This window comes from Rattus norvegicus, chromosome 20 (genome assembly GCF_036323735.1).
Source record: "Rattus norvegicus strain BN/NHsdMcwi chromosome 20, GRCr8, whole genome shotgun sequence".
Classification (NCBI taxonomy): domain Eukaryota; kingdom Metazoa; phylum Chordata; class Mammalia; order Rodentia; family Muridae; genus Rattus; species Rattus norvegicus.
The window spans coordinates 6,027,850-6,040,133 of record NC_086038.1 but is presented as its reverse complement, the minus strand read 5'-3'; the positions used below and the strand labels follow the sequence as shown (position 1 = coordinate 6,040,133).

The following is a 12,284-nucleotide window of genomic DNA, read 5'->3' as shown; positions in this document are numbered from 1 at the left end:
ATCATTACAGCCATGGTGCCTTCTCCCTCTCCTAGGTTGTATAGAAGAAAGTAGGGCTCAGGCACTGAAAAATCATAAAGCTATAAAGACTAAACTGCCCAGCGAGGGATGGAGGGAGAGAGGAGGGCAGACAGACACATAAAGAACATGCTGGAAGTCTGGCTCAGTGAGTGGTGGAAGAGGTGCTTAGCACGCAATAGGCCCTGGGTTTAGTCCCTAGTGTAGCCCAGCAAAACAACGAAGCAGAAAGACACGGGGAGTGTGTTTAGGTTTGCTTGCTTGTTTTCATTGGCCATTGGCTCTAACTAGGACGAAGACAGCTGTCCCAAAGCTGTCCTGCTAGGCGCAATCTTGGTCAGCCCTGGCACATGGCCTGCCTGGTGTTCAACACTGTCTGACCACACCTCCCTGGCACAGTATGCAAGCATCTGAGGGTGTATTGATTTTGTCGGACACGAGCTGGCGGTTAGCTTTCTTGGGTTGTCTGTGGTGATCACTGGCCACCACACGCTCTCCTGTTTCCTCTTGGAGTTGACAGCTGTCTGGTTAAGGAGTCCTCTGGCTCACGGGTCCTCAAGAGGGGCAGTGAACCAATAGAGAGGCACAGATTGCCCTCTAGCTGGTGAGCTATGGCCATCCCTCTCTTTCTTCCCTTCTGAACAACGCTGTAGTAACCAGCTTACCGAGATTCTGCACTGGGCGAAGGCCATTTGGTCCAAGCCAGCCTTGAACCTGATACGAAAGCCTTTCCCAAACCCTCCATTCCTACTCGCTGAGAGTAAGTTTTCCCGCTATACTCTATGTCTAAGAAAAACAGACTATTCCTTTCTGCAGTCTCCACTGGACTTTATATATGTGATTTACAGATATACAAATTCAGCAGCGAGCAGAAAAAAAAGTCATACAGAAACATGTCCACAGTCACCTTCTCCCGAACCTGTTGAGAGCATCCCGTTACAGCCAGGCCCAGGCATCCCTGTGGATAGAGGCCTGTGCTAAGGAGCCAGAGCCGTAGCTCTCTGCACCTCGGTGCAGGTTCTAGAAACATAAGCGGGAAGAATGGCAGAACCATGTGTCCAAAGTTAAGACAACAGGAAAGTGAAGGCTGACCCCGGAACGGCAAAGGAGATGAGCTCCCTCGAGCAGTGCGATGTGGAAAAGCACGCCCGTCCAACAGCAGAAAGGAGCCGGGAGCCTGGGAGCAGATGCTCCATGTGTCATTAGGAAAAGCACGGAGGTGAGAAGGAAGGACAGTCTGCTCAGGTAAAAGGGTGAGGACTCCTCCAGGCAGGAAGTTGGCTCAGACCAGTACATCTCAGACAGACACATTTAGGAACTATGAGGGGCTGAAAAGAAATTGGTGACTTGCCCAACTTCAGCTTTGGCCAGGAAAGCTGTTAGAGTGTAAGAGCACGTGGAAGGACAAACCTGTAATCCCAGCAGTCAAGAGTCTGAGGTAGGAGATGGAGGATCGTGAGTCTGTGAGTTCAAGGTCAGCCTGAACTTCACAGCCGGAACTTGTCTCAAAACAAGGGCTGGGTATTTTATTCAGCAGCATGTGTTTGCCTAGCAGATTCAAGACTCTCCTGAGAAGCATCTTCAGCCCCTATCCCTCTAAAGAAGGAAACCACTGTCCTCAAGGAGACAGCCACACACCCAGAAGGTGTTACTTCTATGGCATTTCCACCCCAAGCATGTAGCCTGCATCTAACCGCCAGAGCAACAGTGTTGCGATTGGTGTGTGATAAGAATGACAAGTGGGGGGGGGAAAGGAGGGAGTAGCAGGAAGGAGGGAGGGAAGGAGGAGGAAGGGGAAGGAGAAAGGTAAAGAAATGAATGACTGGGCTGGAGAGATGGCTCAGTGGTTAAGAGCACTGCTCTTCCTGAGGTCCTGAGTTCAAATCCCAGCAACCACATGGTGGCTCACAACCATCTGTAATGGGATCTGATGCCCTCTTCTGGTGTGTCTGAAGGCAGCTACAGTGTACTCACACAATAAAATAAAAATCTTTAAAAAAAAAAAAAGACACCAAGGACAAGTTAGATATATAAAAGAGCTTTCAGCATATTTATGGGGACAACAACACAAGGACACAACTAAGTATGGAATCCCATGGCATAGCAAAGGGTCCCATGTGGAAGTGGGTTAGCTAAATGGAGGTGACAAGTCCTAAAATAGACTTCAGAGCTAACAGAGGACTCTTAACTTTGGAGGAGAGGCCAGAGATTAAACTCACTGCTGAACTGAGACAAAGGCTGACACTTACACTGTAGTTTTTAGGTTAGAAATCTGTTAAAAGTATCAGTCAATATTCTAAATGTCTTTAACAAAGCACAGTATGCAATGTAGATGGCTAACTCATAAATGTACATCTAGGTGAAGAATCACAAAGTCAACCACCTCAGCGCTATCTACAACGTGGCTTTAAAAGCACATCACAGGGGGTTGGGGATTTAGCTCAGCGGTAGAGCGCTTGCCTAGCAGGCGCAAGGCCCTGGGTTCGATCCCCAGCTCCGGAAAAAAAAAGAAAAAAAGAAAAAAAAAAAGCACATCACGGGCTGGAGAGATGGCTCAATGGTTAAGAGCACTGACTGCTCTTCCAGAGGTCCTGAGTTCAATTCCCAGCAACCAAATGGTGGCTCATAACCATCTGTAATGGGATCCGATGCCCTCTTCTGGTGTGGCTGAAGACAGCCACAGTGTACTCACACAACACACAACACACAACACACAACACACAACACCACACACACACACACACACACACACACACACTTTTTTTTTTCTTTAAAGAAAGAAATGAATGACTACCCACTTTGAGGACAAGCGGCAAACGCGCAAACAGCCCTGCAACGGCCCTGTGTTGTGAAATACTTGCCATCAATCTTCCATTTTCCTAATGTAGTGACTGTATCACTCAGGTCTCCTCGCTGTTTTCAGACAAGGTCCTGTGGTACTCCCTGGCTGGCCTGCACTCACCAGGGAGCCCAGGCTAGCCTCAGCCTGTGGGCCAGGATTCCAGGCATGCCCCACAGTGTTTGGCTTCATAAGGGGGTGTCTTTGCTCTCTAATTTCCACTGAAAAGCTGATTAATACTAAAGCTAAGTTTTTGGAGTCAAGACACCAACAGCTTAATCGCAAATGCATCGCCAGCCAATGGCCACAGCTGCACAGGGCGGCGAGAGAAAGGCAAGGGCAGAACGCTCCCAGCTGTGCACACGTAGTCTGCACTGCAGTCCGCAGCCTCAGTTGTGCAAGCTGAGACTCCCTCCAACGGAAAGTTTGTCAATTGCTGCTGGTGCTGCTGATGCAGTCAGCTCAAATTCAAGGGTCTTCCAGCTCTGGGACATGACTGGTCAGAAAAACTGGCTACTGCTTGCTGTGTGACAGTCAGACAGGGCGGAAGCTGTTCTAGAGCAGGGGCACATGGCTCCCACAGTTCCACAGTACCCGCCGCTGGCTGTCATTTTTCCAGGCTTATGCGGCCGACTGGAAAGGAAAAGTGTTGAGAGGGAACAGGAGAACTTGAGGGATCCAAGTGTTCCCCAAGTGGTGCTGAGACTTCTAGGCTTGTACCCAAGCCAGACGGGATTTAGCATTCACACACATGTTAGTAAGGCAAAGCCTAGCTGTGAGCCAGGCTAGTCTAACCCCATTCGGTCAGGACAAAACTGTCGGGTGAGAGCAAGGGGACTCCAGAAGGTGACTCCTCAGCACATACACATGCCACTCAAGGGAAGCAAGCACAGGACAGCACCAGGCAGGAGTGTACACTGACCCAGACTTTTACTCTTCTGTCCTTGAAACCAAAGACAGGGAAAGCACTTTCAAGGACCAAAGGCCCAGCCTTTAGTCTGAGCATTAAAAACCAATTTAACCAAAATGGAGACAGCCTCCTCAGGCCCCACTTGAGTACACTGAGAGCAGCTTTGCTCCACACCCACCAGCCCTGGAGACAGGTTACACGGTGCCTTTCCAGAATAGCACAGGTATTTTAGGCCATCGCACACAATCTTACCTGCCAGATACTTTCCCCTCATGAATGTAACTCCAAAACAACCCAGCAAAGGCGCTGGTAACATCCCAGTTTATAAAAAGGGAAACCAAGGCTTGGAGCAAACATCGCTAACTCGGGCAGCAGCCTGGCTGGAAGTCTTTGATCTGGAGCTGAGCTGTCTCCCGCTGCTCTACCAGCAAGAGCCTAACAGTGACTGCCTACTCCACGGCCTCTGAAACCAGCACAGGAGACTTAGAAAGCGATGACGTCCCTGTCACATGCAAACACTGTAAACCCTGGGTGCTTCCTTGGCCTGGGGCTGCTGCATTCTGGATAAGCACAGAGCAGGAATGAGGACCATTTGTGTCCAGACCAGAGAGCACCTGCAGAGCTGGGAAGACCACTCAGCTGGGAGAGAGCCTGCCCTGCAAACACAGGGGATGAAAAGGTGGTGAGCACTCCAGCACGAGGCGGGGGAATCCTGGGGAGTCACTGCCAACCAGTCTAGCCAATCAGCAAGTTCCAGCCTCAGGGAGAGACCCTGTCTCAAAACTTAAGGTAGAGAGTGATTGAGGAAGACATTCGACATTGACCACTGACCTCTGGCCTTCTACACATACACACACACACACACACACACACACACACACACACACACACCCCACTCATACACATGGGCATGGGGGAGCAGAGACAGACAGACAAAGGGAAAGGGAAAGACAGAGGCAAAGAGGGAAAAAAGCAGGTACATGCACATCAGCCCAAACTTCATCTGAGTAAAACTCAGGGATACTCGTTTAGCCTGTGAAACAAGAAGAAGCCACACCCACCAACTACTAAGTCCCGCCTCTTTACGGAGATGCTGCCTGGTGAGGTAGGCAGTGGCTGGCCAGGTAGGTCCAGCAAAAGCCACTGCAGTCACCAGGCCAATGTTCTGAGCTCCTGCTTCAGAGCCGCTCATGAGCAACAGTGGGAAGGGAGAGAGAAGAGATACTGGAGACTGGAGGGCCAGGAGGCCCCTGCGAGGAGCACTCCCAGGAAGAAAGCGCCAGCGGTTTCTGAAAGAACAGCATGTGGTCACCTATGTCTTGGCCCCCACATCACCACCAGAGCTAAAACCCAAGGTTCTACTCCCAAAGGAGCCTGGAGAGCAGAGGAAAAGGAAGAGGCTTTGATCCTAAGCAGCACGGCTCAACTGTTTTCTGTGCTTGCTGAGAAGCCAGCTGACTTGTTTGATGGCCCTCTCTGTGGACTCCCCAGGACTGTACGAGTCACACACACACAGTAGGCTTACAGTGTGGTCCTACTTTCTACTCTTGCTGCTCGGACGCTCCCAACCTTCCCGGGAGCGTATGCTTTTAAAACTAAGGCCTCGGCCCACCGTGTTGTGATTTCCCTAGACAAGCCAAAAGCAGATGGGCTGAAGCAGGCGGCTCGAGGGTGATGAGGAGGAGCCCAGGAGGAGGGTCAGAGGGCCGCAGCGGAGGGGCAGCATGGAGAACACAGGACGACGTGGGGGTCCTGGCCGGATGTACACACCTTGGCATTGATATAAGGGTCAAAGGGGCCGTACTTTTTGAGTTCTTTGATCTCAAGAGCATTCTACAAAAAGGAGAGGAAAAGACAAAGTGGTGATGAAGCGGATGAAATATCTCAAAGCAATATTAGCCCTGAGGCCCGATGCTAGGACAACCCAGATCTGAGCTCCCGCGGCTGATGGAGTGAGCTCACGAGAGCAGCTCCAGGGAAACTCATCGGATCCACATGCCCGCTGGAGCCACGCTGGTGGCTTCAAAGTCAAGGTGGTGCTGCAGCTGCCTGGATCCCATGTGTGCTTCCGGATACTTTGGACATCCTGCCCAATTGCTGCCTGCAAAATTTACGCACTGGGCTGCCACCCTCCTATCCTGGGGTACTCCAGGCTGGAGGCAGCTGTGAATGAGATAAGCTAGCACACCCAAGTGGCTCAAAACCCCAAGCAGCCATGTTTCGAGGCAAGAGTGGGTGGAGACAGTGTTAGGCATGATGGCTGAGAGTGGCTGAGGGGAGGATCTCCATGGGTGGCCGGTTCCAACACTGAAGGGCATTAGTTACAAGCAAGCTTCTCTGTGCGCTTCCTTCAGAGAGAAGACTGTCCCTTCAGTCAGGAGAATCACACTTAGGCTCTAAGAAAGCAAGTGTAAGGCCGTCATCACTCCGTCACACAGGCACCCTTCACCAATGGCCTGAGGACCTGCTGCTTACCTACCTGGAAGCTTCTTCCCCCCTCCCCGCCATGAAGGAACACAGGACTGACGATCACTGCTTATACCCAGTCTCCAGACAGAGGCCTCGGGAACCCACGTGGTTTCCCGCTGGTATCTCAGTGGAAACCTATGTGGGCCTGGCTGGAAGGGGACTTGCCAGGTGATGTCCTAGGGTCTGAGGATGAACCCCATCTACTCCACAGAGAGGAACAGCCTTCTGGGGCTGTATCGTGAGGAAGACAGCTCTGGGTTCACTCAAGTGCAGCACAGTGCAGTCAAAGCAGCAGGGGCCAAAGTCCAGACATGGGGGCCACGGGAGCCTTTGTCACTGAGAACAGAGAAGCTATCCCCAAAGTTGATTCTCTTCTCTCTTTTCTTTTCAGTGTATGCTTGCCATCAGAGTGGCGTCGGAGGACACCGGAAATGATCTGTGTGCCACTGGATCACTCTGACCTGCGTCCACATGGCTTTTTCTAGCATCAGCACAAATACTCCCATTTCTGCGCATTGTGATGTCTGTGAAGTAGCAGGATGGTTCACACAGCACTGACTAACGCTGGAACTGCTGTGCTGGCTACGTGTTGGTGGTGTAAGCAGAAATTATAATTAATGCAATCTCTACGGTTTGAAACTAATTCGACATGATTTCGAAAGATTTGCATCAACTTTTATATATTCAACACTGTGAATCTGTGTGTGTGTGTGTGTGTGTGTGTGCACGTGCATGTGTGAAATTCTAGTACAAATCTGCATGAGTTAACTGTATATAAAAATGTATCCTCCAGGCTGGGCGAGGTGGTACACACCTTTAACCCCAGCACTTGGGGAGGCAGAGGTAAGTGTCTTGGGTTCGAGGTCAGCCTGATCTACAGAGTGAATTCTAGGAAAGCCAGGGCTGCACAGAGAAACTGGGTCTTGACAATAAAAAAAAAAAAAAACAAAAAAAAAAAACAAACAAGATGTAGCCTCCAGAACATGGTCCCCCACCCCTCCTGAGGAGGGAGGGTCATGTCTAGGGAACAGAGGAACTATGTCGAGGACACCCTAAGTGCATGAGGCCAGAGCAGAGGGAAGACGCTCTCTCCTGACCTGTTCGTTGACTCTGGTGTGCGAGGGCCCCTGGTGGATGAGCAGCCGCACTATCTGGGCATCTCCTTTCCACGCTGCCAAGTGCAGTGGGTAGCAGCCTTTCGAGTCAGCAACGTTGGTCAGCGCATCGTTCCTCAGAAGAACCTCGACCACATCCCTAGAAAGCAAAAAACACCCATGAGCTTATAAGTCTTCCCACGGGTGTACCGCAAATTACTCTCTGACCCTATCTTTGGAAGGCTAGCCTCTTCTGAGGCCAATGCCAGGTTTACTCCTAAAGCCCACAGCTACCAGTATGTGGCTGCTAGGTGGCTGACTCACGGTGACCAATGACTCACCTTCTGGGGCCTTTCGAGGTAATCCATCCATGTCCTGCTACTTAGAAAACATCTGGACTCCTTGTCTAAACGGTGCATTAACTCCCTACTTTGTGATAGATAAATAGCATTGGGGTGGAATCTGCATGACAATGGTTACACTCGAAGAATGATGTCCTTCACTACCTATCCCAGTGCCTTGGGGTGTGGGAGCCGAGAGAGAACAGCAAAACCAATGTCACAGACCTAAGTCAGACACACAGAGGGGCATCTCAAAGCTCTGAAAAGAAGCCTCTCTGGCTTTCTTCCTGGCGACACTGCTAATGAGGCAGACATGCACGTGTGAACATCCCCAAGCACACAGAGCCAATGAAAACCTGCCTGTGGGGGCTGGAGAGATGGCTCAGTGGTTAAGAGCACTGACTGCTCTTCCAGAGGTCCTGAGTTCAATTCCCAGCAACCACATGGTGGCTCACAACCATCTGTAATGGGATCTGATGCCCTCTTCTGGTGTGTCTGAAGACAGCTACAATATACTTATATATAAATAAATAAATCTTTAAAAAAGAAAAGAAAACCTGCCTGTGAATACAGACAGGCAGGCCCTGGAGAGGAGCCTCGCTAATAAACTGACACCTTGGAGTTGAGGGGTCACATTAATTTGGGCTTTCCCGACTACTTGAGAGGGGTCTCGGTATATTTCTTTTTTTTTGCTTTGTGTGCACGCATATGTACGCATGCAGAAGTCAGAAGATAATCTTTGGAAGTCATTTCTCTACATCTATATGTGGGCCCGAGGGGTCAAACTCAGGCCACCTGGAACACAGCAAGTGCTTTACCCTCTGAACCATCACCCTGGCCCTGGATTTACCTTTAGAGGTGTTTTAGAAAAGACAAGGTGTTCACGTTTCAAGTTGAGAAAAGATCAACGCTGGAGCGAACACTCATGGTGCACCCCCTGCACGATGGCGTCCGTCAGCTTGGTCACACTGGGTCAGTAACAGAATCCTGCAACGTGGGCTGAGCCCGTTCCTTGCTATTACAATGTAAACCGGGGGCTGAGGGTGTCATGGGTTAATGGCGGAACGTGCACCAAAGAAAAGGGCAGGGCGATGTCAGTGAGGCTCACGGCTCCGGCTCACCGGACTACACTCATACAGCTCTTCTCCCCTCGGGCTTTGCTTTCCATTCTCCACACCAGCTTTTCTGTCCCCCTGTTTCTGTTCTTCCACATCTGGGCAAATTCACCTCGCGCCCTGTGACTTCGGCCTGTGCTGCGCTGAGCCTTCAGTGTCATCCACTGATAACTCTCGGCTCCCCAGAGCTCAGCCTCCCCAGGAGCCTCTCCACACCGATTTCCCACTCAAATCCTGACCACCTCGGCTGCCTTGAGGGGATGCAGTGGGCCAGACACACACTTTGTCTCTGTTACATGGCTCGGTATGTTTGCAAGGCTGACCTTATGAGGAAAGAATGACAGCAGGCAGGACAACTATCCTGACAGAACGCTAGCTCTTAGGACCCTTCCATCTACTGTGTTCATCAGGGGATGGGCACCGTGGGGCCCCAGTGTGCTCCTCACGGTGCCATCACTGTGTGATCCTGGAGCCCTCGATGGGAAGGACCACAAAGAGAGAAGGTGAAATACACTTTTGTCTAAAGACTTCCCTGGGGCTGGTAGAAAAGGAGCACCGTGTGCTGAAGGGAAACTTGGTTTCTGCACGCACTGTGCAGTCTGCTTCTCTCTGTGCTCGGGGCCCTGCCGAGCCAGCCTCATAGGAGATAGACACACCTGAGCCGGGCTCCTCGGAGTGAGCAGGGGAGGAGGCCCTGGTACTTACCTGTGGCCATTCAAAGCAGCGTGGTGTAGTGGCGTGTAGCCGGTGCTATCTACGCAGTTCACATTCGGCCCTCTCCACATGCTAGAAGGAAAAAGAAAGAGGTATATATATATATATATATATATATATATATATATATATATATATATATATATACATATATATATAGTTTTTTTTCTTTTTCTTAAGATTTTATTTCTTATGTATGTTGAGTACACTGTCGCTGTCTTCAGACTCATCAGAAGAGGGCACCAGACCCCATTACAGATGGCTGTGAGACACCATGTGGTTGCTGGGAATTGAACTCAGACCTCTGGAAGAGCAGTCAGTGCTCTTAATGACTGAGCTATCTCTCCAGTCCAGAGAGAGAGAGACTTTAAAGGCTGAAGTCACAGCAAGGTCAGAGATATCTGGCTAACAGTGCAGTAGATAAGCAAACCAGAGGTCTCCGCAGACTACTCGGGTGGACAGCAGGTGCACAGCACCTGGAGTCGGGTACTGTGCAAGCCACACTGTCACCCAGGGGCCAGGTCCACCTCTGCTGGCCCACCTGGGCTGCACTATTTACTCAGTTTGGAACTTTGGCCTCTGAGTACTCCCAAATAACCAAGATGTCATCCAAACAGCACAAAACCAAAACACCCAGCCAGGCATGGGTGCTGAGAACCACCCTGTTCTGGTGAGTGAAGCCAGCAGGTACCTGAGTATAATCTCAGACTGCACCTGACAGGGTCAAAAGCGCACCAGGATACATTGAGTTGAGAAACAAATCAGACTGTGTCCCCCTTCCTTCAAAAACACAGTTGGCTTAAGGGAAGAGTGGATTGGGCTGTAACAGGCTCAAATATTGTGGGTTGAAATAGGCATAAAAATACACGTCTACCGAACACACAGAACCCCTTTTCCCATCATTGTAACCCAAATGATACGGTCTAAAATCTGATTGCATAAGGGTAAGTGGCACATGATTTTGATCCCAATACTCTGAAAGGCAGAGGCAGAGGCAGGTGGATCTCTGAGTTTGAAGCCAGCTTGGTCTATATAGTGAGTTCCAGGATAGCCAGGGCTTCATGGAGACTCTGTCTTGAAAGCAAAAGAAAACAAAACAACAGAAACAAAGGCCTGTTGGCACAGCAGTCAAGCCATATTAATTATGGGCAATCAAGAGGTGGTTGCCAACACCTGGGGGCGTGTGTGAAAAGCATCCGGCACACAGCATTTTCCATGAGAGATTCCCGAGTCAGTCTCTGGTGGACACTGGTAAACCAGTCCATCCTATCGGTGGGAGTTTCCATATGCTGATAAAATCTATAGCTTGCGGGTCTGACCTCCGGGAGAAACGACGTAATAGGGAGACAGCGTTACCTTTTTCAACTTGCAAGGCCCTAACTTTAACACTGAGCCTCAGGCATTAGAGGCCACCTTGGTCGTCTCTGATCCTGCCAGCACTGATGGTTGGGGGTGCGACCCCCACTCCCGTCTCAAACATTTAATTTTTGGTGGTTTTAGGGGTGGATCCTGGGGTCTTGGTCAAGCTGTCGCTGAGCTATACCCCGCTCTTTTCTTTTTAAAGCGCTATCAGGAATGGTTGTCCAGTTAAATGCATTTTCTGCAGCTGTAAAAATAACCAGCTTTAACCAGCTTCATGCCCAGTGACTTAGCACGTGGTGGCTGCAGCTTCTATATTAAGCTGCTCTCATTCCTGGGTGACCTTATCTGCTGCCACCTGTGAGGACCTGGCTGGTGCACACTGGGTGGCCATGTCTACTCACAGCACAATACTTGTCTGTGAGGCTGGTCCAAAGGTTCTGCCTTTTAGTGCCTCTGCGAGGGGATGACGTCAGTGCTGTCTATCCGTTATTATCGGCAAACCGTCGTCCTGACTGGTTTGGAGTTGTTTTTATGTGTCTGGGTGTTTGGCCTGCATGGATCTACGAGGGACCGTGTGTGTGGTGCCTACTCAGAGAGTAATCGGGTTCCGTGGAACGGGCTAGGGGCGGTTGTGAGATGCCACGTGTGTCTGGGACGTCCTTGGTCACTGAGCACTACTGCACTCCGTCTTTATTTGGGACTCGGGACCCCGCGGAGAAGCCGTCTAAGTGTAGAGCCTTCGAGCCGGGCTCTGGCTTGACGCAGCATGGCTGGCTACAGGAGCGTTTTGGAAAGAAACTCGTCACAGAACAGGCCAGGCGGAGCTGTCCATCACCCCACCACCCTCTCTGAATACGGCAGAGCAGAGACCACGACCAGAGTCAACAACAACCAAAATCTTAAACACAGCAGGTTTTGTTCCGAAAGACCCTGTAAGAACTGATGGGGACGGTGGACTGGCAGCTGACTGACTTCATCTCGTTCTCTGCCTGAAGCTTTAAAATAAAACGTCATTAATTGAGTTAGAAGCTGGGGCCCGTGCGCCACAGCTCATCTGTGGAGGTCAGGGAACAACTTGTGGGGATGCTTCTCTCCTTGGGCTTGGAATAAACACTGTCTTTGCTTGGCCATCTTTGCCCCCTCAAACATCCTGAAGTCTAATGGAGCGACAGAACAGAACCTTACAAACCAACTCATCCCTACAGAGTAAGGAATGACCTCGTCAGCTAACTGTCAAAACTGACATTTTTTTCCCCTTTGCTTTCGTTTTGGGGGTGGCAGGTTCCCATTATGCATCCAGAGTGGCTTCAAGCTCATAGTCCTGCCCCAACCTCCCAAGTACTGGGGTCACATTTGGCTTTCTGAGAAATTCATGGAGGGTGCCTCAGAGGCCAACCTTAAATGCTGGCCAGCAAACCCCTG

At 50.5% G+C, this 12,284-nt stretch overlaps 1 protein-coding gene across 9 annotated transcripts in view; it reads right to left on the bottom strand.

The window, feature by feature from the left end:
• Anks1a (ankyrin repeat and sterile alpha motif domain containing 1A) overlaps positions 1–12,284 on the bottom strand; it is a 153,455-nt gene that overhangs the window by 78,742 nt on the left and 62,429 nt on the right. For 5 of the 9 annotated variants that reach the window (XR_010060683.1, XM_006256193.5, XM_039098686.2 and 2 more), the window contains exons 2-4: positions 9,492–9,572; positions 7,334–7,490; positions 5,538–5,600 (exon numbers count right to left, since the gene is read on the bottom strand). Coding sequence is in view for 8 of the 9 variants with exons in the window: in XM_006256193.5 (XP_006256255.1) it covers positions 5,538–5,600; positions 7,334–7,490; positions 9,492–9,572 (301 nt within the window). In the remaining variant the exon portion in view is untranslated. The remainder of the gene's footprint in view (positions 1–5,537; positions 5,601–7,333; positions 7,491–9,491; positions 9,573–12,284) is intronic. The other 4 variants (XM_006256195.5, XM_006256197.5, XM_063279124.1 and 1 more) reach the window with 1 other exon arrangement.